Genomic DNA, 24,968 nt, shown 5'->3' with positions numbered 1-24,968 from the left:
CTGGCCGCATCCTGGTTGCGAACAGACAAATGTCATCGCTTCAAATGTCGGGGCGCTTTATTATGCAACGTGCGGGGTGATGTTGTGGTGCGGGGAGCTGGAAAGTTGCCACGTTCGAACGGAACTTCGACCCTCTGGGGTGTGATTTCGATTGTTGTCCAGCGGGTTTGCCCCGCGGGGACGAAAGCTTTGACGGCGTCGGCGGGGATGTGTGGTGCAAAGTTACATAATGTTGTTTGATTTTTTTTTTATTGTTATCTTTTTTACTTTCGCGATGGTCGTTTTTCGTTACTTTCGTGGAACGTTTTCGTCTAAGTGTTTTTTTTTTCAAATTTGAAACTTTCCCTGAACGAACTTTTAGATCGTTAAAGCAAACTGGTTCCTCCCATTCTCGTGTTCTCTGGCGAGGTTAACAACCTGTTTGACGGGGTTACTTCCACTTTTTTTCTTCATGTTTTTACCACACGGTCGTTGCCTTCCATGACCTAAGCAGAAAAGTTGTGTTGTCGTTGAATGTTTTCGTTGCTTTGTTTTTGTTTGCCATCTGTCACCGAATCAAAGCCATTAGCGATTCAGTTTGATCGGTCGTACCGGTTTACGATTCAATCTTTCTCCGTACCATTCGTCGGGGTGAATCAATTCTTAACCTTTACCTCTCGGCAGCAAGCGGAGAAAGGGGGCAAAAGAAGACCGTCTGTTGAATATACAGCCAACGATTCGACGGTGCCTGGCGTGACGAAGGTCTATATCGAATTTCCCAACGGTGCGTCGAAGGAATAATTTGCCACTTTTATGGCCGCACTATCGTATCGTTTCGCTCGGTCGGCCCGGAAGGGCACGCAAATCGGAAGCTAATCGGGGAAAACCTTTAACCATGCCGCCGGAGGGTAGACAATATTGACGATGTCTCAATTACAGCTGCTATTTCTGACGGGGTAGGGAGGGGGCGGGGAGGGGGGGGGGGGGGTCGATGAATCGTCGTGGCGAGTTACATTTTCACTCAAACAACAAATGGTGTGGAGGGGATAAAAATTTGACACCTTTGACAGGCAATTTTATCATCGGTTGAGGGATGAGAACATGATGAACATTGAGAAAGGTCATAGCGAAGAAAAAAGTCCAACAAAATATCAATGGAGACGCATGGTGGTTTTCGGGATTAGACAGTATACTATTTCGAATTCATTACAATTTTTAAACGTTTCTTTTATGTAAAGTAAAAGAATTTACTAGACCTTTAATTTACTTACAATTAACCATACATAGAGGCAAACTTTTTCTTTGCATACGTTTTTCCTCAAATCGATAAAATATGTCATTGGGTGGAGGTTGTTGATGTCTTCATCTCGCGCAGTAGCGTAAAAATAAAGACAAATAAACAAACACAAATCCAAGCGTAATCGTAGTACGGCTATTCATCCCGCAGGCTCACAAAGGCCTTTGAAAAGGGATTCAGCCGACGTGCTGGTGTTGATGTTTACATTTTTTGCTCGTATGAATAGCAGCACATAACCATTTGAATGCACAACGTAAACAAATAATTTGTTTGCAAGAGTGTACACGTCAAACGGGTTTTGCATACATGTTTTATTTGCATTCCCGTATTTTATAAATTCAACTTTACTAGAGTTCATTCAAACTTTGAAGCAAATGAGTGATTTTGAAAGCGTTCTCAAAATGAAACGAATGAAAATTTGTTTTACATTTACTGAGCTTTTCCTTAGCCGGCTTTAGACGGAAAATATGATTCAAAGCAAAAACTGGAAGTAAATGCAGCAGTTTTTTTTTTTAAACATTTCCATCATCAGTGCCACATGCAGCGACGACATTATTTTTGTTTGTTGTTTTCTTGAGGTCTCCTTTCTATAAAGAATCCTTGCAAAGTTGAAAGAAATTCTTCCCTCCCAAGAAGTAAAAGATTGTGTTCGGAAAGATCAGAAACTACCTTAGTTTTAGTGCCGCCCCGCTGGCTCTGTCAACATAAGAATGCAAGGAATCGTACGTGCGTTCCCTCAGGGCAAATTATGTTGACATTTTCACTCCTTCGTGCCTGGCACATCATCTTTATCCACCGACACGCCACGGCGTCGGCGAAAACTACTGTCTGGTGTATTTCATCTCCCGCTCGTGTGTTTACAATTTGCACGTAACGTCGGCTTTCCCTTTCGGTGGCAGCATTTTCCTCCCCTATGGACGAGAGGGTGCCATTATTTTTCATCAGCTCCACATCATCACAGCACCGGCACATACGAACCCGTCCCATTTTGCCGGCCGGACGTTCCGGCGGTCGGACTTTTGAGCGTCAAAGTCGTCGGCTTTGCCAGACGTTTGTTTGTGTTTGTTTTTAATTTTTTTGTTTTGATTTCTCGTTCCCGCTCGGGCACGGCTTTTATCTCAAACCCGGTTTTGATACACGGTGATATGAAAGAGGGCTTTTTACGAATACTTCCAGCGTAGGTTGTAATAAAGCAAAGAAGTAAATAGGTGATTCTGATTAGCTACCGGTACATAAGCGGAGCAAGAGAGCATAATCCCTTTCAGCTTTTCGGTGCTTCAGCTTCAACTTTTAATGCAGAACCGGTACACCTTTCTTTTGTTCCTATTGTTTCCACGAGTTCCTGTGCCTTCGTTTAAAGCAAACACAAAACCCCAAGCTGTGGGGACTTTTGTTTCACGTGCGCAAGCATGATTGTTGCTCGAGAGAGGTTTCCCAGTTGTAAGTAGTTTACAATGCGAAGCATTATGATACCAAAAGGCATGGCCGCACGTTGACAATCAGTGTACTACTTGAAGGTGAGTGGCTGCAGAAGAAGTGAAGTGTCTGATTTTCACGGAATCACGCTGTGCTGCCGGCAACGCCGTTGAAGAGGACGCATGTTTTGCAATAATTTTAATGAATTCCGAAGCGTCTGTTGACTTTCAGTTCGTTACTGAGCGTGAAGAGTCCCTTCACAATGGGGCGGAAATGGATATCCCAATTAATTTTAGTCTCCTCATATCGCACTGTTGATTGCTTACGGTGAAGTGCACCCAATTAATATGTTCTTTGGAGAGATAGGAACAACTAGGACATCAGTGATGGCGTCAAGCTACTGTCGTCTTCAATATAACACAAACAGACGGTTGTTACTAGTTCTAATTTGGTTGCAGGTTTATTTATAAGATTAAAATATTAATGAAATTAAAAAAGAATTCGTTTTTAAAATGTAATCAAACTAGAAAGAAATACATTCAGAAGAAGGCGATTTTAATTAAACAAACTAATTGAGTTAATGAAATTGGCACAACTGGAGTTGGGACGTATTTGATATTGTACAAAAAAAATTCAAAATTTGATCATGATAAATTCTACAGAAAGAAAATACTTTCCACTGATTTAATAAAGACCACTATGTGCACAATTTAAACCACGAGATTTAAGGTAAGCACATTTTTCTGACCATCAAACCGTGCTGCACTTGGTATGCAGTACAGCAAAGACGATTCGTTTGCACCTACGCTTTGCCATTTCGCAAATAAAATGTCACATCGCTTACCTTGGCAGCAAATTGGAAATTATTCGTTCCGCTTCCTCCGGTGACGGCGGAGAGTACGATTCGTCCTCGGTCGGCACCGGAAGCTGTGGTTGATGTTGTAGCTGTGGCATCTGCTGTGGTTGCTGTTGCTGCGACACCGGTGCACCGGTGGCTTCGTCTGTCGGTTGAAAATCAGGTACAAATTTTGCCCTGCGAACGAGTTGAAGGATTGCGAACAATGTGCATACGTTAGCGAGCGTTATAAATTAACGAGTTGAGGTAAAGATGGATGTAAACGAAACCAGATTTGAATAAAGAATTGGTATCGAAGGGGCTGTTTGCTGCTGAAGCTATGCTGAGATTAACGATCCGGGTCGGTTGTTATTTTCGATTTCAATAAAACAACATTGATATTGTATGCACATGAAATGAGTCATGAAATCCTAGAAGCTTCGGTTGTGAAACACATTTTCAACTACGGATCATTGGGAAGAAGTAAAGTAAAATCCTAAAATACAAGAAAACTTTTCCTTACGCAGTCGGAACTGGAGGCATTGCAAAAGGATGAAATTCAATCGCCATAAACAATCCATTTTCATCGTCCTTGAAGACCAAATCGAAGTAAAAGGATAGAGGGTAACGCAACCCGAAAACGCACCCGGCGCATAGACTAAATATTTGAGGCACCGGAAGACGAGCTGACAGTTTATGTGACAATTTATTAAGCCGCTGGATTCGTTTATGGTTCACTTTATTTTTACTTCCGGTTGCTCGCTGGTCGTAAAAAAGTTCACCTCGTTGTTTTGCCTTTTAATATAAGAAAAACTCAACCTAAGGTGTTGCACAAGCACAAGTGACAATTTTTTCCGCTCCCAGCGAAGGGGCATTTTCCTCGAGCGACAAACATGTTATGGGTGCTGTTGGGTGGAGGGTTTGCTCCACAAAAGTGGAGCAACTCTTTTCAACATTGAAAAAAAAGTGCCATAAAACGTTTCGGAGCCCCAGCAACACAGTTAAGCATCCGCCACAAAGGCACTCCGAAGAAATACGCCCCGAGGATTCACAAGGATGGGGCGAACCACCGTGGCGACATTTGTACGGGGAGGGAGCTGGGGGGAAATAAAGTACAAAATGGTGGCGAACATCTTTTGGGCCGATTTTTCGAAGCGTCCGTGAGATAACAAGCTGACAGTTCGGGCAGGCAAATGAGCCTTTTCTTACTTTTCGGATGTTTTGCGTTGGAAGAAAGCTACAAAAATAAAACATCGCCAAAGAAAAGCTCAATCCTTTCGAGGAAACGGGTTATGGGCACGGTTTATGACTGTGGCACGAATGTTTTTATCCTTTTTCTCTGCTTGCTTTACGAAAAAGTTGCTGCCAGTATTTCAGATTGTTCATTGTTTTTCTGTTTTTCCTGTTTTTTTGTTCACACCGCCTGTGGAAAGCTTTTTCCTCGTGCCAGTCTCGCAATTTTACGATGCAACAAGCGTAACACGCTAGTATGCGGTGCATTTTTGGTACCAGCGGAAGGATTTGGCCGAAATGCCGTGCGGATCGTGCGGTTTTGGTGTTGTTGAATGTTTGAAGCATCGTAAACTTAAATAAAACATTGCTTCAAGTTTATGGAAGGACAGGGTGGTATTGGGAAAAGTGGTGGATGGGACGAATGAAATTTTGAAAATTCTTTCTAAATGATTGTTGATGTTCTTTGTCTGTTTCTCGAATAATAGAAAAATATTGTTCTTTTGCATTCGTTTTTGCAAATTCAAACAATGTTGGTTCATAAGTAAACCATCCCAATTAAAAAGTAAAACGACACTTATAACTTAGCTTTAGATATCGAAATATGATATATGTTTAATGCTTACACAAAACGTGGGTAGAAAGATTGGTTCAAAAATTTATTGTGGAATAAGAAAGCTGTCCATCACAATTTTTCTGAAATAAAAAAACCAAACACCAGCCGACGTTCACGAGCGTTGAACCAAGAAATGGAAAAACTTTTCACACTTTATTTCCCCACCCATCGATGGACGGATGGATCGTTAGGACGGGTCCCGGTGCAAAGTTTTGCAGCAATTGTAAGCTGCGCGAAGGTAAATTCAGGAAAAGCTTCGAGCAAATCGCCTGAGAGCACATAATATTAAAGCGACCGTGTGATGGATGGTCCGACCGTGACGGCAGAAGGAAGGCGGAGCTGTAAGAAGGTTCGTTAAACATTAGCCTCATTAGAGCGTGTGTGCGTGTGTGTCTGTGTGTGCGCGCGCGTGTGTGTGTGTGGTGGGAACATAAGTGCTCTTAAGGCGAGGAACAAAAACGCAAACGAGCCCGATGTCGGTGAACCAAGCCTGCAATGTGGAATTCTGGCCTATGGTTTTTTTTTCTTGTCTCGCCAGTCCTTGCGCATGGCCAACTTCTGTACAAAGGCATGTAAGAAACACGCTCTTCCGGAAACGAAAAATTATAACGCATTCCCCGTGTTGCGGACGACTCCAGAGCTAGAATGTTTCAATGGAATGCATTCGAGTTTGCAGAGCAAGTACAAGCTTGACTGTGTGTTAGCGTATTTTTCATTCCCCTCTGCAGCCCTTAGCATAGACAGGTCCGGAAGTGATCGCATAATTACACCTCCCGGAAGCACGTTCCTTCAAAGGGAACGTCGCCATTCCCTGATGCAAGCGCAACATGAATGAAAAGCCACCGCTAAAGCTCTGTTTTATTTCAAAAGCCATTTTATACTCCATGTTTTCCGGCCAACCCGGGTTTCATTCTCTCAACCAGGCGCAGGATAGGCGGGCAGGATATGCAGCAATTCAATGAAGAGGGTCATGAGGGAATAAAACTAACGTCGCCTGCGAACCTACCTTCTTCCGTTCATGCTCATGTAACCATCGTCCTCAGACTGGTGGCCCTGCGAGGGGCTGTCCGGCTCGACCGCCGCATGATGGTGGTGGTTGTGGTGGTGGTTGTGAAGGTTCAGGCGGTCCGGCTCCTCCTCGAACTCCGATAGGACCTTGTCGAGCAGTTCGAGCGATTTTTCCACGTCATCGGTTGCGCTGCAGCGGAAGAAGAAGGGAGGAAAAGAGAAGCTTATTAGTTTCATTTCCGGCCCAATATTATTGGTTTGTTGCAATCTGCTAATGGCGGGCGTGAGTACGATTTTCCCGGTAATTGAAAGGGTGTTTCCACTTTTCCGCTGGATAGAACTATCTGTTTACATTCGATATCAGTGACTGGCAAATAAAATATTATAGACGAAACAAGCGAAGGGATATTTAAGCTTTCGTTCGAATATAAAGCTTTTCCCAATTTAACATTTCATGTTGTAAACAGGTGTTATTGTCTCTAAGCTAGCTAAAGACAATTGTTAATCTAGATTATTTCTAGTTATCAAGGTTGTTCTAGATTATTAAGTTCTAACAATCAAAAAACAAAACATAAATTTATTATTTATTCATTTATTTATTTTCAGATAGAACGGCCTGGCCATATTGCTTTGTAAAGGTAAATTGAAACTTTAAAACAAAATGTACTATTAATTGGTAAAAAAGACGTTCAGGACAAGGGCTTGTATCAATTAATATAAAACATATTTTGCCAAGCGCAAAATCAGGTAAGGATACGGAGTAAACAGCAAAATTTTTGATGCTCATTTTTCATTGCATTTGACAAGCAAAAGTGATATGACCCCCTTGTGCTGTTGATTGATTGCGCTTCGCAGTGCATGTGTCCTGAGACGGAAGCGGTGCTAGAAACTAATGTTAATTACTTCCTACAACAGTTCCGCTAGTTTTTTTCTTCTGTTCATGCGCTTCCACGCAGAGAGAAAATCTGAACGTTGCAACAGAACGGATCGGTGTATCAAACATGTGTGTGTGTGTGTGTCGGAAGAGTGTCGGAAAAACTATTCGCAGGATGTTCGGACGGTGACCTCCCCAGAGGAGTAGAGACGACACTCCGGAGGTTGTTTTTTCCCCACCATTATTTTATTGCATCTGCTAATGATGAATCGTTATGCTTTTAACTCGCAAACGTCCTGCGGGTGCGCCACTAACCAGGATGTTGAAATGTAATACAACTATCCTGCTGCGAAGGGCTCCGAATAGGGCAACCGGAAAGCACCGGAAGGGCAGTATACTGGGGGAGGGTTAAAAGATAGGAGAAAGTGGTTGATTAATGAACGTTCGTCCTGCACGGTAGCGAGAACAGAAAAGGAAAACGGAAGCAAAATAAAATGCTTTGTGCGAAGGGATGTCTCGCATGACACGAAAGCTGGCAGGTGCTGGTTGGAAATTGCAGGATAAGGATAGTTTTCGCTAGAACTTTCAGTTTTTTTACGAGCTTGCCTCTAATGTTCTAGTTTAAATTTTATAAGTCCACTTCCGGGGTTTTAAGAAGTGTAGCATGTGAATTAAATTAGTTTCAAAAAAATATCCCTTGAAAATAACGTTTCACAATCAACCAGCAGATAAAGGTATAATGCATCATACGCGAGGATATAACTCCCGTTAAAACGTATGCGTTGTTTGGCTATTCCTTGCCATTGTTGTTAAAGCAATGTTAATTTTTAATCACCTCTCATAAGTGGTGGCGGTCGCAGGGCATATTTTCAATCTTAATTATAGCTCCCATCCGGCCGAACATGCGACAGCGAGGTGGAAGCACAGCACATGGGCTTGCATAAATTATGAGCCAAAAGTAGGACATCATCGCCCGGTACGAGGATAGGCTTTTAAGGCGCAAACCAAACCGAATAGCGCTAGAACCGCTGGAAGAAGGTGATGCGGTGCAATGCTTGGTTTTCTTGACTGTAGTAGGGGAAGCGAGTAGGACGCAGATAAGGTCCTTAAGGAAGCATATTTTATTCAGTACAAAGTACTTCTGAATTTGGAAGTAAACTTTGTATGGTCGGCCATCTTCTTTTAACACTGAATGGTTTCTATAATAGAAGCTTATTTAGAATCCAGCTTTGTAAACAAAAAAGTGATTAAACACAGTGTTCTATTTAAAAATGCTGCAGTGATTAAAATATTCACGAACGGTCAGCAAGATTTGCGAGCTACTTGTCTTGTCCTATTTCGAAATTACAAAAAAACATTGAGCGGAACGATTGAAAATAACAACTGACGCTGCAGTTGGGTCAAATTATCCAACGTACCCAGTCATCTTCACCGTGCGGGAGGAAAATTAACTCGAAGCGATGGCTTAAGTAACGGTTTACGGGGTCAGCTCGTAGCTCTCGACCCCTAGGTCGCTTATCTCGTTGATGAAATCTCATTTGCCCGAATCTTACCGATGTCCCAAGCTCAGGACGCCGAGAATGTTATTACCGAGCGGAAGAGTGACCATTTCCGGCCGCTTGCTACCTTGCTGAACATGCAGCCATCAGCACCTCGACTGACGGGAAACGGAAGACGATGACAACTCGTCAAAATCATTATCTCGCCTAGAATCAGCGGGCGACGGTGATGGCCTGGGAGAAGGTAGATTACGGTGGCAAATTGAAAGTGATGTCTTAAAAAGGTTTTACAACGGTCAGGGAAGGTAAGTGGGTTAATGGTTTGCAGAAGACTTTTTTCTTCCTCTTAGGCATCCGGAAAAGCACATTTTTGTGAAAAGTTCCAGTTCCTTTAACACATTTTCAAATAACGACGTTCTTTTCGTTTTAAGGTAGTATAGAAGAAGAACTAATAAATTGCTTAGAAAAGAAGAATTTTATGGCTATTGCTCTCCGTAATAGAACACAAGAATAATGACCAAAATATATATCTTCCACAAAAATGCTGCGATTGCAAACGAAAAATGGCCAATTATTGACCGTTTCCAGCGAGCCTAGTATCGCGGGAACCTGGAACGTACACCAAGGTAACAGCCATTACGATCAAACGATAATGGCAATAACCGTTTGGAAGAACGCACTATACCGCTTCGGCAGCATTATTGATGCCCGCGGACAGAGCTCTGGAAGTATCTTTTTCCCGCAAAAACAACTTCATCGCCGGTTGGGATAGTCGTCATGACAGCCCCTTCCAACTGCCAAGAGGTAGAAAATGCTCGATGCACTGAAAGAGACCTGACGGTCGGTGGATTTAAGCACCCGTGGGACGAAGGTCTATCCGAACTCGTGCGAAATGGTCCCAGTAGGGAATTCAGATAGCCACAGGCCAACTCTGGGGCTCTCGTTTTCCTCACGTTCACGGTTCACCGTCGCGACACGTGAATCCGTACGCAATACAACGCGTAAGAGGCGATTTTCGAGAGGACACGACTTCCGGCAACCATTTCCGAGAGTGTGGTTCCACTCGTCGTCAAACACGGTGGCGTACATTCGAATGTCCAAGTGAAGGTGGTGGTGATACTGGGGAAATTGTCGAAAAATAAACCACCTTTTTCGAGGCTTAAGTGTTCTGAATAAACAGCGCCAAAATGCACTCGTGACCGAGGACACTTTTCCTCGTCCGATCGTGGCGTTTTCCAAATGGCACATCGTTCGGGTGTTGGCCGACAACCCACACTTGATACCGGGATTAGCCCACACAGACATTTTCCCAACACGGCAATATGGGGATTCCTTTCCCTCCCCGTTCCCCACCGATGGAAAAGATCGATTTTCCGAAGGATATTTACAAAAATGTTAGCAATTCGTTTCGGGACAAGGTCGCTTGGTGGAAGAAAGAATGAGACGGAACGGAAAACAACCCATAAACACCAATCTATTGGTAATACAGGTGGGCGGACCGGGGACTCTTGGCGATGCGTGTAAAAGTGCCATTTAATGTTGTGTTAAATGTGGTTTGCATGCATAATGACCGTCCATGGGTGGCGTCTTTTGGCAAGTAACGAAGAGGAGAGGCCACATTGCGCTGTAATGTGGCGTGGGTTCGACGCGACGTGCAAGCATTGTATCTTATTTTTGCGGACGCTCAGGGAATACGGAAATAGCCGTCCCAAAGGACAAGAAACGTAATGACTGCAGATGGCAATTGCAGTAGGCGGCATTTAAAGGGCATGTTGGGTGAGCATAGCGCAGACTTTATCCTTTGTTTTATTTGCTTAAATAAGTAGATATCTAGTTTATTTTCCTAGTGTTAACCAAACCATTTACAAGCTTGGTAGAGACTGATGAATTCATTTGATCATTGACTTTAGCAAACTGTTGGTAGCAATTTTATTGACTTATCATTACGTTAACACCTTTTTCTCCTTGTTCGCGTCGTACATTTCTAATTGCAGCATTGATTCGTCCAATCATACCATTCGGCCTTGGTATGAATTTACCAAATCAAACAGACGACGGCCTTTCGACGTGAGCTGACACAAGTCCGTCTAGCGGCAGCTCATTTTAAGCCGACCCGTGAGCTCAAGTTGACGTTTGTGCGATTTCGTGATTTTACGTGATTGAATTAATTCGCACACTACACACATCCGCTACGTTTCCCACTTAAAACCCAAACGGGCGACGCCATCGTAATCAACACACGCCCGGTAATCACAAATGTCTACTCGATGTTCGCAGTGCGAAAAGTGTCACCCACGGTGAAAGCTTCCCTTTGGTGGGTGTGTGTGTGTGTGTGCTCAGGTCCTCTTCGGAAGGCCTGCTCAAATGTTTGTCCAGTCGTTAATTGGACCAATTTAGATACGGAAAGGTAAAGTCGAGCCGAGACTGGGGGAGTGCAGTGGAAAATGCTTTACCGAATGCCGCCACGGAAACCGACCGGTGCCATGTGTGTTATTTTTCCATTTTCCGAAAATCAATCGACCGAACGAGTGGTGTTTCTTTGAAGGACTCCGAACCGTACCGAGTTAGTGTGGATGCTTTTCCTAGAACAATTATTCGAGCTTTAAGATAGCGAACACATCGGAATGGGCAGTCCGGAAAAGTTTTGCTCCAATCCATAGGCCTAGATCTAACTTAATTACGTTGACTGGTTGTGTGTTAAAGCAATAGCTCTAATTTTGGGACATCAGAAAAATGTCCACACGTTTTCTTGGAATCTTGAGCCAAGAAAGAGCAGCTTTGCTGAGTTACTGAAGCTATTTGGAATTCTCGTTCAGCAAAGAAAATGAAAAGAAGGAACAACTCTGGGGACAAGTAAAAATCTATCACCGACAAATCTTTTGCACACTCTTTGGGGAGGATGAAGGATTGCTTCGGTTTATTTTTCCGTGCTTTTCGGGTACCTTTTCGCACAGAGGAGACGCGTAGCCCTTTTCCCTTCGGGAATTTTCACCACCCCATGATAGTAAATTCAATTTAAATTTTGTTTACTCAGACGAATACCGCACCGCTGTGGCGTCTATTCGCTGCCACCGAGTGAAAGTGTACGGATGCAAATTTTCCCGAACTTTCTGCACCGGAAAATGGCGACGCCAGTGGAGGTGGCCAGTTTATTGTATTCAGAGGAGGTGGAAAACTCCCATGGCTCAATGCAATAGAGCGGGACGAAGGAGTATGAATTAAAACTATGTATCAGCCCGTCGCCGAGGTTCTGCACGCCATAGAGTCATCAACTCTGCTCGCCGCCATCATCATCGCCAACATCGGGTGCAGTGAGTTAGGTTTTCCTCAGTGGAAGCGTAACAAAAGGCTTGGCCGATTTTTACCAAGCGCCAGCCGACGGGTGAAGGGAACCATTCTGAAATTCCGCTTTAATTTTCAAACAGTTGTTCGCTTTTTTCCGTTTCGGCGGAAAAGTGCACAAAAGGTACCGTCAATTTTTCTTGCCCGATAAAGAAGAGAGAGGTAGGTAGCAAAACTTTGCGCCGTTCAACTGTTTTTACAGCGATTCTAGAGCGTCGTTATTGGCCGCGCCGGTCGCGTTGTACCGGAAACGGTAACGGTGCTTCCAAGCACTTGATCCGTTTTGGAAAGAGATTTTGATGGATCCAATGGCGGCGGGTGGACACCACATGTGGGTTGTTTTGCTGAAAGTTAGCCCTGGTTGGTGTATTCCGGAGTGGAAAATCCAATAGCATTTAGTTTTGTTTTTCAACGGTTCAATGTCTGTCGGTTGTAAATTGTTAGACGAGTCGATCCGGAACATGGTGTAGTAATTCATCCAAACAAGCTACAACTTGCTTGCAGATGAAAGGTGTTCAAGAACACGGCAGAAGCTAGCTTTGAGTTGATCGTTTCCAGCATCGAGAGCGGGAATGCATATTTGCAGAGCAAACGATTGGCCAGACACCAGACAGTCCCCGGAGGGAAAGGATCGTTCGTTAACTGGCTACAACGGAAGACAGCATGAGAGCGGACGAGTTGTTTTGATTCGTTGTAATTGGCATACAGCAGTGGAAGGGTACTGCATCGCATGATATGGAAACAAATGCGGATCCATCGACATTAGCTCACCGATTGTACAGACGCATGATTCACTGAAGATTTTTGTTTAGCAACATGTCTGAGTGGAAACCGATCCACTCTTATGCAAAATAGAAAAACCAAACCAACTGATGCAAACAGTTGTGGATAGATTTCAAAAACCTTCTTGCTTGCTAGAAAGTGATCTTCTCAAATATTGCTCCCACTTCATACCTTACCTGTTTCGTGCCGGAAAATACAAATGGATGAGAAGCAGGACTATCGATAGCATAACGAATTTAAAACAATCTCAAACCGTTCTGTTGTTTTATAGCGGGACAGGATGAATCTAAAAATAAATTTATGATCCTCGGCGAACACCTTAAAACCCACGCGATACTCACAGGAGGTGGCGGAAGAATAAGTTTTCCTTATCGGCTTTTCATGGAAAAATGTGGAGGCGGACGGATAAGAATCCCGAACGGAAAAAAACGAATGAGTGAGTTTAAAAATATCACTAAGCTCTCGCATTGATGGACGTCAATGACTATGCCGGATTGTTGTGCTAGCCTTTTACCACCGAAGGCGTGGATTTCCTGACCTTCGATTGATGCCATTTCCCGGTGGGCCCGGCATGGGAGGTGGAAAATGGAAGGCAATAAATCAGCCTTGGGGAAAAAACGGGGCCAAGTAACCATCGGATAAGACCGACGCCACCGTTAGCCTGCGAGTTGGTGCTCGAGTAAATTGAAACGCCATGAAATCGGGAGTGTGCTCAGTATATCATTCGATTGTATCGTTGAGCAAAGCAAAAAAAGAGTTGATAAAGCCGGTGTTTTGCTTTGCCAACCAAAGTTTATCCAGCGGAATAAGAGGATGGAAAAATAGCCTCAATCGCAATCGGGTAAAAAGTGCAACTGCTTAGCGCTTTTCAATTTCGATTTGATCCAGCTTCGTGATGATCGATGCGGAGCGATTCCATAGAAAGCATCCTCACCGTCGGAAAGCCGGAAGAAGCCCGAGAAAAACCATAATGAATCCGAAAATCAATAACCAATCACACGGACGGTGATAAAGTAGTAAAGCTGCTTCGAGAAAGTGAAACTGGCCAAGCCTTTTCGTTCGGACTGGCGGTGCAGACACGACGGTTGCGGGGATCGATCCGATTCGATCGAATCGTTGTTGTAGTAGTTATGCTCTTAACGTGTATCACAACAAGCAACAATGGACACCGGGTGGGTACGGAATCGAATTAAAATTCCGGGGACATCGGAAAAGTCCGCCGCTCCGGCAGTACCCGTCGTAAATCTGCGTCGCCCTGCTGTTGCTGTTGTTGCCGCTCCGAACAAACGTAACAACCAAAAACTGGTCTGGCGTTTTTCCACATTTAACACTCCATCTCGATTCTCGGTTGTTGTTGTTGTTCGGGGAAAAAGAAATCAAACCCGTATGGCGAATGGCTAGCGGAAAAAAAAGAATAACGCATGTGGTCACAGATTTTCCGACATTATTGCCCCACCGCCGATGATACAAAAGGACCACCGGGCCCTTTTTCTACGGATACGGACCCATCCGATCGTGGATCCGGGCCCGTGCGTCAGGACGCGAGGATCCGGAGGTTTTGGCAGCGACGAATTTTACGACGCCATAAATTTATTGCTGGAATTACATACGGCAGTACTTTCGCTTTTAACGACTTCCGGATTTTCTATGCCGACGGGCCACAGATCCCTGCCTCACACCACACACACACAAACACACATTCGTAGCGGATCTCAGAGTACACTGACAACTCCACCACGAAACCAGGAACCGTCCGACGCTGGCAAGGACTATCGATATTTTGGCAATGACCCGATGCGCGAGGAAAAAGGAGACGAGGGGGGGGGGGGGGGTAAACGAACAAGGAGGCGGACGATCGCGCGGTGGGAAAAAGATTACAGTAAATTTTTCCGTGCGGTTTGTGGCTCGAAAGGCCCCTTGGAAGATTAGGAGAGAGAGATTCGACGGCGAAGTCGGCATTTACCGGGCATAAACACATTGACGAATGGGTGGGTGGGTGGGAAAATTCACCCCAGGAATCCTCGGGTACTGCAGGAAGCGTAGAAGAAAATTCGAAGCACGTACTTGTGTTTTTCTTGCTTTTGAAATCTTAAATCGCGATAATCGGCGTGGGGTCTGGTTGACTTATTCTCAACAGGGGATATAACAGAGTAGACGTAGTTTTTTAAGATTTGTTATTGAAGTTATCAAAAATAAAGATATCAATACACAAAACAGTATATCAAATATCTACTTTTTCTTTGTTAAAATCGCATTCCATAATCGTGTTTCAAATTATACTATTTTGAATATTGAAACAATAGCTTCATTTAATAAACACTAAGGTTTTACATAATAAAAAATCAGAGAATTTCAAGCACAGTTTATACAACTTCCTACCAGAAGGTTCACAAACCGCAAGCCCCCTCGTAAAATGGTTTAGGAATGCTTCTGATTTCACTATCTTCCCTCGTGAGCCAGAAATCTTGAGAATTTCGGTTCGTAACAACCCTCAACAGTAGTCGGTGCACGAGATCCCAAATCTCCGGTCATCCTTTGTCTGTGATTTGCAGTGGTTTGGGGACGTTTATTAGTGGTCAGCCATCCCTCCCCCCCCCCCACTCTCCACCATTCATCGCCGTATGCGGTCGTTTCCAGAATGGTCGGGAAAAGAAAGGACCGCCCTCGGATCTTAAGGCAGATTTGATTGGTTGCCTCTTTGGCCGAATTTTTCTAATTAATATCCTGTCCTGCTCTTCGGGCCAACGAGGATAAGCACCTGCAGTATCGGTGTGGGGGTAAATCATTCCATTGCGTCATCAATAACGTTCAACGCATCGGTTTGAAAGGAGCAACATCCGGAAAGGTGCCGGTGGAGAGTTTCCGTTAGAGTGCCGAAAACTTGTGTCTATAATAATTAATTTCCATTTTGTTCGAGAGCTGCCTGAGCTGCACCGAGACCATGATCTCGCTTTTCGACTCCGGCAGTAGTAGTTTTCGGTAAAAGACTGCGCTGTGGTGTGAAACGAATTTATAATTCCTACCGAAAGCCATACCTAGGTGCTGATGATAATTTGCATTTTCTATGCCAAAACACCCGCACCCACGGGGCGTTAGGTATTGGGAATCGGATCTGCTGTCTGGTTTCCGGGCAACCAAGTGGTAGACTGTTCCCCGGCTTATCCGTAACGTGCAGTTGATAGTATCGTAGTACTGTTGAAAACTTCACACATTCGCCAACGGAGCGTTCCCACTCCATGCAGAGCTTTCAAACAAGGCCGTGCTCCGCGCAGGTAAGCGCGAGGGGAAATACTATACGGCATAAGCAGCTTCTGACATGTTTAATGAATGTTTTTATGCCGGAACGAGGATTACGGGACGAGTGTTTCCGACAGGGAGGGGCGAAAACTGGGAATGTACGCAAGATAAAGTCTCAAACCGCGTCCTAAGCTAACCCGCACCTAAACCTAAACCCCCCCGCCGGAAGGCCTGTGGAAAAAGAACATCATCGGTGTCTATTACCACGACGAGACGCAAGGAATTATGGCTTGTGGTTTGACGGGGTTCTTCGTCCCCAAGCGTGGCACAAGCGCATTGGGAAAGGAAAGTAAATTATCCTGCAGGGATGACAAAGTGCTTGGAGTCTGCACGCGGGGAGGGTATCCCAGTAAAATGCTTGGGGGATTACTGAAATAGCCCAACGTTTAAGCCTTTTGCTAGAAACTCTGGGCCGCTTCAAGCGATGCAGTATCGTTTCCCGCTTTCCCTGTCCTGTGTTGGGGAACATTTATTTCCCTTTAATGGGGTCCCGTTTTGTGAATCACGACAATTCTATCTCCATTTCTGTGCGGGGAATACGCATTTCAATCGCGTACGCTCCCTTGCCCTTGATGTTAACATTGACATTGCAAATTGGAAGTGAAAAAGTGTTTCTACCCAAGGGCTGCGAAGAAAAACAACAAATTGAACGCTAACGGCCTTTTTATTCCACTTTTTTTCTGGCATTCCTGTGGTGCGACGGCGCGGTATAACGTCCATCCGTTCGCTGTTTGCACGGCTCGACCATGCATCATTTCGGGCCGGAAATCGAGTTGGATAATTTACGACCCCGGGAGCGAGTGAAAGGATTCGCGCCATTCGGAGGAGGGGACGGTGTGACAAAAAAAAAAACGGTGTAAAAAGGACCAAACCGGTGGCGACAAACTTCTCCGGCAAGCATTTTTAACAACAGTATCAATGCGCTTGTCCGCCCTGCGGTGTTGTGTTGCCGGTAATGTGTACCATCCCAATCGAGAGCAATAGAGCAGCCCTTTGCCGTGTGTTAAGGTTTAATTAAAACATAAATATTCATCCACGATTCGTGTTCCGCGGGCGGACCTTGTTTGGTTTGTGCTCGTTCGCTTCGCGAGGGTGGAAGCTACTCGCACAAAAATTGAAACCCACCGAAGGGTAACGATTAAAACTCGAAAGCTGGAAGAGGGTAAAAGCGAACATGGCCGGCAATTGACCCCCACAAAACGACGAGGGGCAATATTTTGGGCGATGTATGAAAAATAGTTAACAACAGTATTGTAAAAATAAAATAACATAACCCCCAACCCAGGGGTTGGGTGGGGGAATGGTAATGTGTTTTTAAAAAGTCTACCAGCTAAAAGGCTGCAGAAATAAAACGGCCTCTGAGTATTGACTACCTCGGGTACGTGTGCAGAGTTTTTTTGCGTTGCCTCAATTAATTTGCAATAGTTTATGGACTTCGCTCGGTGCACAAGGCAATAATTACCGCGCTTACGGAAATCGAAGCAACAAAGTGGGCAATCGGGTGTTAATTGAGTTGAGGTTTTGCTGTGTTTCGTTTGATATTTTAAGGTGAGGTTGGGCAAAATCAACAAAAAATCAGTTGAGTATAAAACGTTGTAGTTGTAAACACAAATTAAATCCAAATGCAGGAATCAAGCATGAAAGAGCACAAAACTGGAGCTGGAAAAATATCGAAAATGTAATTGGAAGCCAAATATAGGCATAACTTTTTAATCAGAATCGTTTATGGCAATTATTTGGTGAAGCTAATCAGCAATCGAAAAATGCATTTCATTGAAAAGTGATAAAACACAATGCATACCGAAATTCATTGCTACCAATTAAGTGCTCAGGATTCCAATTCACTTCTAATAAAATGAGACATACAAACTTAGCTATCCTTTTTCCAACCATCCCCGACCATTGAATGTTGTTTTCAAAGTAGCCACCCCGGGTTTCTACCATTCGTGCCCACAATTTCCCTGCCACCGTGCAAACGATTAGCAGACAATTTTCCACCGGTCACGGTTTTGAGGACACCATTATTTACCGGCCTGGACCATGCGACTGCGAAAACGCGGTCTGACTCCATTATTTACGCCAATTAAAGTTCGAAAGTGCTAGCGGGGAACGATTCAGGAGGGTTTTGGGTGCTGGCCCAAGGAAAGACAAGGAGAGAATTTAATTAAACCGGGTTCTACAACGCTATCGAACGATGTTATCGGTTTCGGACGGGCGGAAGGATTGTAGCCTCATTGACGAAAGTGTGAGGATTCAATTTTCGATTTAACCAAAGAAAAACAACCCATCCCCCGGTGCTTCCACTCTAATGACGGGTTTTATGACACGAATCGTTCACGTCGTTGGACGTCGTTGAACGGACGGACGTGTTTGCTGTAGCCGATGCGGTTGCGGTTGAATGCATTCAAATGCGTTTGATGATGAACTCGCTTGTTTGCTGGTGCTCCCCACATGGAGAGAGGACGATTGGAGCAGAGGGTGAGCAATAGATTGGCCTTCATTTTGTAACCCTAGTCGACGAGACGAGTGACATACATCGCAAGGTCAGGGACTCACGTGGTCTAGACGCACTGTTGGAAAGGAGATGGATATAGGCTTAGTATTTAAATGACAATATTAAGACCAAACAGGGATTTATTATTGATTTGTTGAACTACGTTGTTCAAGTAATGTTAGTTCTTATTAGTTTTCATTAGTTCGTTCTACCAATCAGGGACAATGGTACCCTTAGAAATAAATTCCAGTCAATTCGTTCGACCGTACTTGAAGTGGTGCATCCGAGCGCGTCATTTGCCTCAACTAACCGGTCGTTTGTCGTCATGTGCACTTGAGACGGGTGTATTGAAACTACATGCCTAGCGAATCGGTGTTATATTTCACCCATACAAAACCCTATAAAAGCTATTTTTTATCACCGCAGGAATGAAATTGAAATGGTATATCATCGACGTCTGGCACGAGATGACGACTTTCTAGTCGTTCCCTGTCCTCTACTCCAGCAGGTGAATGGGTACAGAACAACATGCCCTCCCGGTGCTTTATGCCGTGTCTATGTGTGTGTGTTGCTTGAAGAGCGAGGTTATAATATCGAGTTCCACATTTGCATTCCGCTTTAACGCACGGTCGACTGCATTCTCGAAATGTGCACCCGCCGGAGGCAAATGCATGATGTCATCGGATTGCAATGTAAAGCAACCGCAGCCTCTCCCAGCCGAGCACCACTATATTGACATAAGCCTGTCAATGTGGCTTTGATTTATTTCCGATCGAATGGCAAATCGGTATTGCACCGGGCCCTCTACTCCGCTACCCATCATACTCAAGCTCGTCGGCACTTGTCAAACCCTTTAGCATTCCTAGCCGCGGTCGGGTTGATGAATATTAAAAATTTAAATTTCCATTACTAGTTCAGCAACACCTTGGCGGGCATCGGGCGTCCGGGGTGTGGCCCGTCAACGGGCGAACGCAGTGGTTCGGTGGGACAACTTCAACGCCAAGTCTAGCGTGTGAATGAATGAGAAACTAGTTAAGTCAAGTGCCGCCAGACATGCCAGCAGGAGGATGGCTTTATCGGTTTCATACGGCACCCGGGGTTGGCAGCTCCGAAAGCAGGACTTGCGCCAGCAGCAGCTTGACAGGATCTCGAAGCATTAATTAAGAGCTTCAATTAAAATTTCTTCCGTTTAGTTGTTCGTGGCTTTCAACGGGTGTCGGCATGATTTAAGCTTTCTCGAAGGAAGGGGGCAAAATAAATAACGACGTTTCCAATCAGTTTGAGCACACGGAAAACATTGAAAATTTAAAATATTTAAATACCGATACTCATTAAATATTGTGTATAAACAGTGCTGCTCACCAATCAGTTTGAAGTTATAAACATCAAAACGAAGCTTACCTGAAATAGAAAAAGAAAGTAAAAGTTAAAATTTTGTGATTTAAAATATTAGAAAATGTTATTACACCATTTAGACCTAAAATTGACCCAAAAATCTATGCTCTTGGAAGTGAAATCCATGACATATTCGTCTGGTTTGTGAACGAAACACACCAGTAACATCGTGCACATTAAACGCGCAAGAAATCCTATAAAACACAAGCGAGCGGTCGTAAAGGAGATGGAATGCATTCATTTCCGCGGTCCAGCGGCAACCGCTCGTGGGAAAAAGCGCGTAGAAAAGAAAAGAACGATCACTTTATGGCGCATCATATCCAATTGATCAACAACGTTGGACAACTTTCCGGGATGAAATGTTTATTCCTCGTCCGAATGTCACTCGTCCGTGGGATGAGCGTAATTTATTGAATGTCCTTGCCTAATGCGAAGATATGAATTGCTAGTGGTTTTTGGTCCGCCTTGCCCTGTACGACTGGAGGATGCGCTTTATCATACTTTTTTTCAGCCATCTTTACGAGGTCCCCGAGCGACTACTATCATCGATTTATGGTTCCCGATAAACGGTTTAACGATTATGTCCACCCGATTGCTCGCGAAGTGGACACGAAGATTCTGGGATTCTTACAGCCCGGGTCAGAAAAGAAGGAGTCCCCCACTGCCGAACAATGGCGCAGACGAGGTTTGTTTCCGGAGATATCATTCAAATAGAAAAGACTGGGAAAATTAATAGTCTTCGGTTTGACGTTCGTACTGGAGTTTTCTTCTCTTCCGAAACAATGGCTTAGTGAATATCAGTTTCCTCGATGAACATGATCCCTCGTGCCAAATTGGCCAGCGGTGACGTGGAAGCGTCAAACATCCCGACTCTGCACGCCTTTATGCACCATTTGCCGGTAGGACCGTTGCTTGTAAACGCGTTCGGAACCGATGAAGGAGAAAGTTTTTATCCACCCGGAAATAAACGAACCCCTGAAGGAGTAAAGTTTGGCCAGACGGGAAGGAGGGGGCCTGTCTGACGGCTGATAACAAACTCAAAGCTTGTCGTTGCGAAGAATATTTCAATTATATTCCAGCCGAAAAACTTTTCGCGCCTGCAAATATCAACCCTAACTAACGCCATCCCCAATAACTCATCCCAGCGCCCGCTGTCACCTGCTTCCTGAGGCGAAGTTCGAGTGCCGAACCGGCAAAAAGGAGACACGAGACAGAGTTTGCCCGACCGAGCGACAACACTGAACTGATTTCTGATTGTTTCTTCATCATTTTCCTCGCCCATAATGGAAGGATGCCGATTGGTGCCGAATGACGCCGGTGGCAATATTTCCACGTCGAAGCGAAAGTCATTCCTCTCGAAAAGCCTTTGTTCGGGCGCGTTTCCACTCGAGCGGGAATTATGATAAATGCACGTCCATCGACGGCAGGGTCCGCATCGCCCCGAGCGTTACGCGATGAGCCGAAAAAGAGATCGAAAAGGCGGAAGTCAATCGCAGGTCGGGGTACTGGCTTAGTGAGAACGGCAAGCGTGCAAGATGTTCCCGGGACAGTTCGAAGACGCCTCGATGTAACTAGGAGGAGGAAAAATTAATGATTCTTCAAAAACCGAACGGACGGAAACCACGTTGGACGTAACGGCTAAGGGAAGGTGGACATTTTATCACCCAGCGTCTGATTGACTTTGAGAGCTTTCGAGTGTGAAATGTTTGTCTTGCGATGGCACTCGGAGAACAAAGCACGAATAAGGCACGCCCGACTGATAAGGATGCAAATGGTCAACCGTGCAGCAAACAATGATGGACTTCTGGCGAAGAATAATAAATCGGCAGAAGGAAATGAAAATATATTTCATAATATTACCGAAATTGATTGAAAAAGCTTCGCCATCTTGATATAATGAGGAAGCTCAGGAGAAGCAATAGATTTTTTTTAAGAACCTCTTTAGCTTCTTGGTATTAACAAACTGTTAAAAAAGATTTCACTGAACGTTTTACCAAGGACCCATAAGAGATTTGATTTTTTTTTATAAAATTTCCTTGAAGACACCCACAAACCACCCACTACCGATGGGGCTTCGTGTAAGACGAGCATAAATTAATTCTCTTCACGCCGCCACACTTCACCAAAGTTTACGTTGGAGACGTAAACTTTCCTTTTTCCACCTGAGGCCCCCGCACGATTCTTGAAACTATACACTTCTTCATTGATGACTTTGGCAGCAGGAGGAACTGAAAAAGGTAAACAACGTGCGTTATAACATCCGATCCAATGTGACGTTTCAAGGCAATACTGCCGCCTTCCGCCCTCCCCCGGTCGGCTGATCATAAATGACAAAAGTTTTCGCCTTCATAGGGAAAATTTAATTTCACCTTGTTTTATGCAAATTCTACACTGACACCTTCTTCGAAAGTTTGGTGATGTAGGGTTTTTCTTTTTCGTTTTACAGCCTGAAGGCAGCAGTGGAAACATGGCACGTGGAATGAGCTTAGGAAATTGTTACTGCGTCAAGTGTGTCGAGTGTTCTAGGAAATGCAATATGTATTGGTATACTATACAGAAATATTGAAAATATTTAAAATACTTTTTAAATTTTTGAAACCTATTTTTATAAACTTAGTTTTTACATTCATCTGCAGTACGTCAAGGTTTGTTCTATTAGTTCGTATAAACAAAACACTTGCATTATAATTTTATCTATGAAAAGCAAAAAATACCGTCCGACTAAGATATTTCACTCTTCACAAAACATTGCAGACGCCCGAAGGATGATACCAAAAGCGTTGCTAATGACACGCCTTGCCAAACGAACGAACGAACGAACGAACGCCTGACGCTAAGTCTGCGACTGAGCCACCATTAAGTACTCTCCGCTGCTTGGCGTTTACCGATTTCCTGAGCCGATTATACGGCCACAGGCACTACCGTTGTACGTAAGGGAGGCTAAGACAGCCAAGTATTTGCAACTGTGTTACATCGCGGGTCGTATGAAAAGCTCTCCCATTCACAAGACGCTGGTGCGCTTTTTGAAGAGGGCTCGTTTTCGAGCGAAATTTTACAAACCCTGCCGGTCGACGAGGCAACGAGGCTCCCAGGGCCGGGCGGATGGATGCAATGGGGGTAAAGGAAGGCTTGCGTGGCTCCAGGGGAATAATTAAATATTAGAACTTTATGAATCCCGCGCCCGTTGCTTGACGACGCTGTAAGTGCCGCGGTTCCTTAGCGCCTGAAGGTTTCCCGGAAGGTGGCGCCCGTTTGCAAGATAGCGTTAATTGTAGGTTAAGTGCGCAACGGCAACGCGGCGCGGCCACTTCCGCGCGAAGTTCATCATTCACCGATGTGTACGCGACGTGTAATACAAACGTAATTAAAATAATGCGATCGCCGTACATGAGCCGCATGCGATAAGGAGTAAATGGGTAAGCGATTTGCTAAAACGGTTTCAGGTCCGGAAGGGGAGCTGATGCTTTTCGGAATCGTCTTCAGACATTCAGGCAGAGACGACAAAAATGTATGCGACCAGCATGAATCCGTCGTTTGTGAAAAAGTTTACAGTTAATGCGCGCGGGAAAGCTGAACTTAATTAGAGCGACATTTGTCTATCCCCCTTTTCAACGGGGAGATAATGTTAAACAAATTCAAATCACCCATCCGGGGTCGACGCAGATAAATTACACCTTAAAGTGTCCCTGCGGGAACCATTTATCATTTGTTCTTTTTTATCGATTTTAATTCAGGCATTAAAGTTCGGTGACAGATCAAACTGGAAGGATGTTTTAAAATGACACATTAAACCAACAATGGAGCTAAATGGGAATTTGTCACACACGATGGTGTAGTAACACTACTCTGTGGTTTGGTTATGTGGTCTCAGTGGACTGGATTATTGGTCATTCTTAACCACATAACCAACAGCAGGAAATGGCCATATGTTATTTACTCGCCCTACGCTTGGAGGAAGTTGGCAATAACTGGAAAGTCGTAAAGAGGAAGCGCTCGTACACACACTAAGACCAGTTGGATATAACTCAAATGGTAAAAAACACTTTAAGATGATCCAATGTCAATTAATGAAAATGTTTGTCGTGAGAACCCTCAGTAGAATACAATTTAGGCACCGCAATTGATCCGTCTTTACATCCTAATGGCCACTGAAAGTTAATCCAATATCAATCTAAAAACATGTTTGTAACCGTATGAAGTCTTAAGCCCTCATCAAATGATACCATCGATTGAAATTATTCATCAATTAATAATATTCCTTTATTTTTATTTCACTGCTCTTACAGTCTGTTAATGCTATTTCTACATACAACGCATTGCATTTTACTACTTTCAAGTTATAGAGTTCAACAACGATTTTTTAAATTTCCTACATCAAAATTACAACTTATTTAAATTGTACACAAATCAATTTGGATTTTTCAAAACCAACAGTTGAAGTGCAATGCTTACCATACCGAAATCGTAAGTACAATAAAAGTTAAGCTAATGAAACATTTCATGATACCACAATAAATGGCTTTAAGTAGGTAGTGGTAGTGATTTGAGTTTTAGAAAGCGATTGTCTTTCAACAATAAGCAAAAATTGCAATCAATAAAATCAGCGTTTGGAAAAGGATTTTTTTTATAAATAAAAATAAACATTATCCCAATACCCCTTGCGTGCAAGATGCATACATATTCATCCTCGATCCTGCAACAATGCACAATTGAACTGATTATCCTTGCTATTGAAACAGAATCAGGATACTTTCACGCAAATTATTCACTATCACCCTCGACAATCGTCTCTTGTTCCCCTTTGTTGGGGTCGCTATTAGCTCTCTCTGGACCAAAGTCAACAAGCCAGGGCGCATCGGAATGTAACCGCAAGAAATTACTCAAGCAAATGGTGTATCTTTTC

General features: G+C 44.1%; 1 protein-coding gene across 1 annotated transcript in view; it reads right to left on the bottom strand.

Moving 5' to 3' along the window:
- The window catches only part of LOC131293382 (nascent polypeptide-associated complex subunit alpha, muscle-specific form), a 92,828-nt gene that overhangs the window by 57,040 nt on the left and 10,820 nt on the right, over window positions 1–24,968 (bottom strand). The window contains exons 2-3 of the mRNA XM_058321461.1: window positions 6,380–6,571; window positions 3,537–3,725 (exon numbers count right to left, since the gene is read on the bottom strand). Coding sequence (XP_058177444.1) covers window positions 3,537–3,725; window positions 6,380–6,571 — 381 coding nt within the window. The remainder of the gene's footprint in view (window positions 1–3,536; window positions 3,726–6,379; window positions 6,572–24,968) is intronic.

The sequence above is a fragment of the Anopheles ziemanni genome, chromosome 2 (genome assembly GCF_943734765.1).
Source record: "Anopheles ziemanni chromosome 2, idAnoZiCoDA_A2_x.2, whole genome shotgun sequence".
NCBI lineage: Eukaryota > Metazoa > Arthropoda > Insecta > Diptera > Culicidae > Anopheles > Anopheles ziemanni.
Note: the sequence above shows the minus strand (reverse complement) of the source record. Positions and strands in the feature narration are given on the sequence as shown.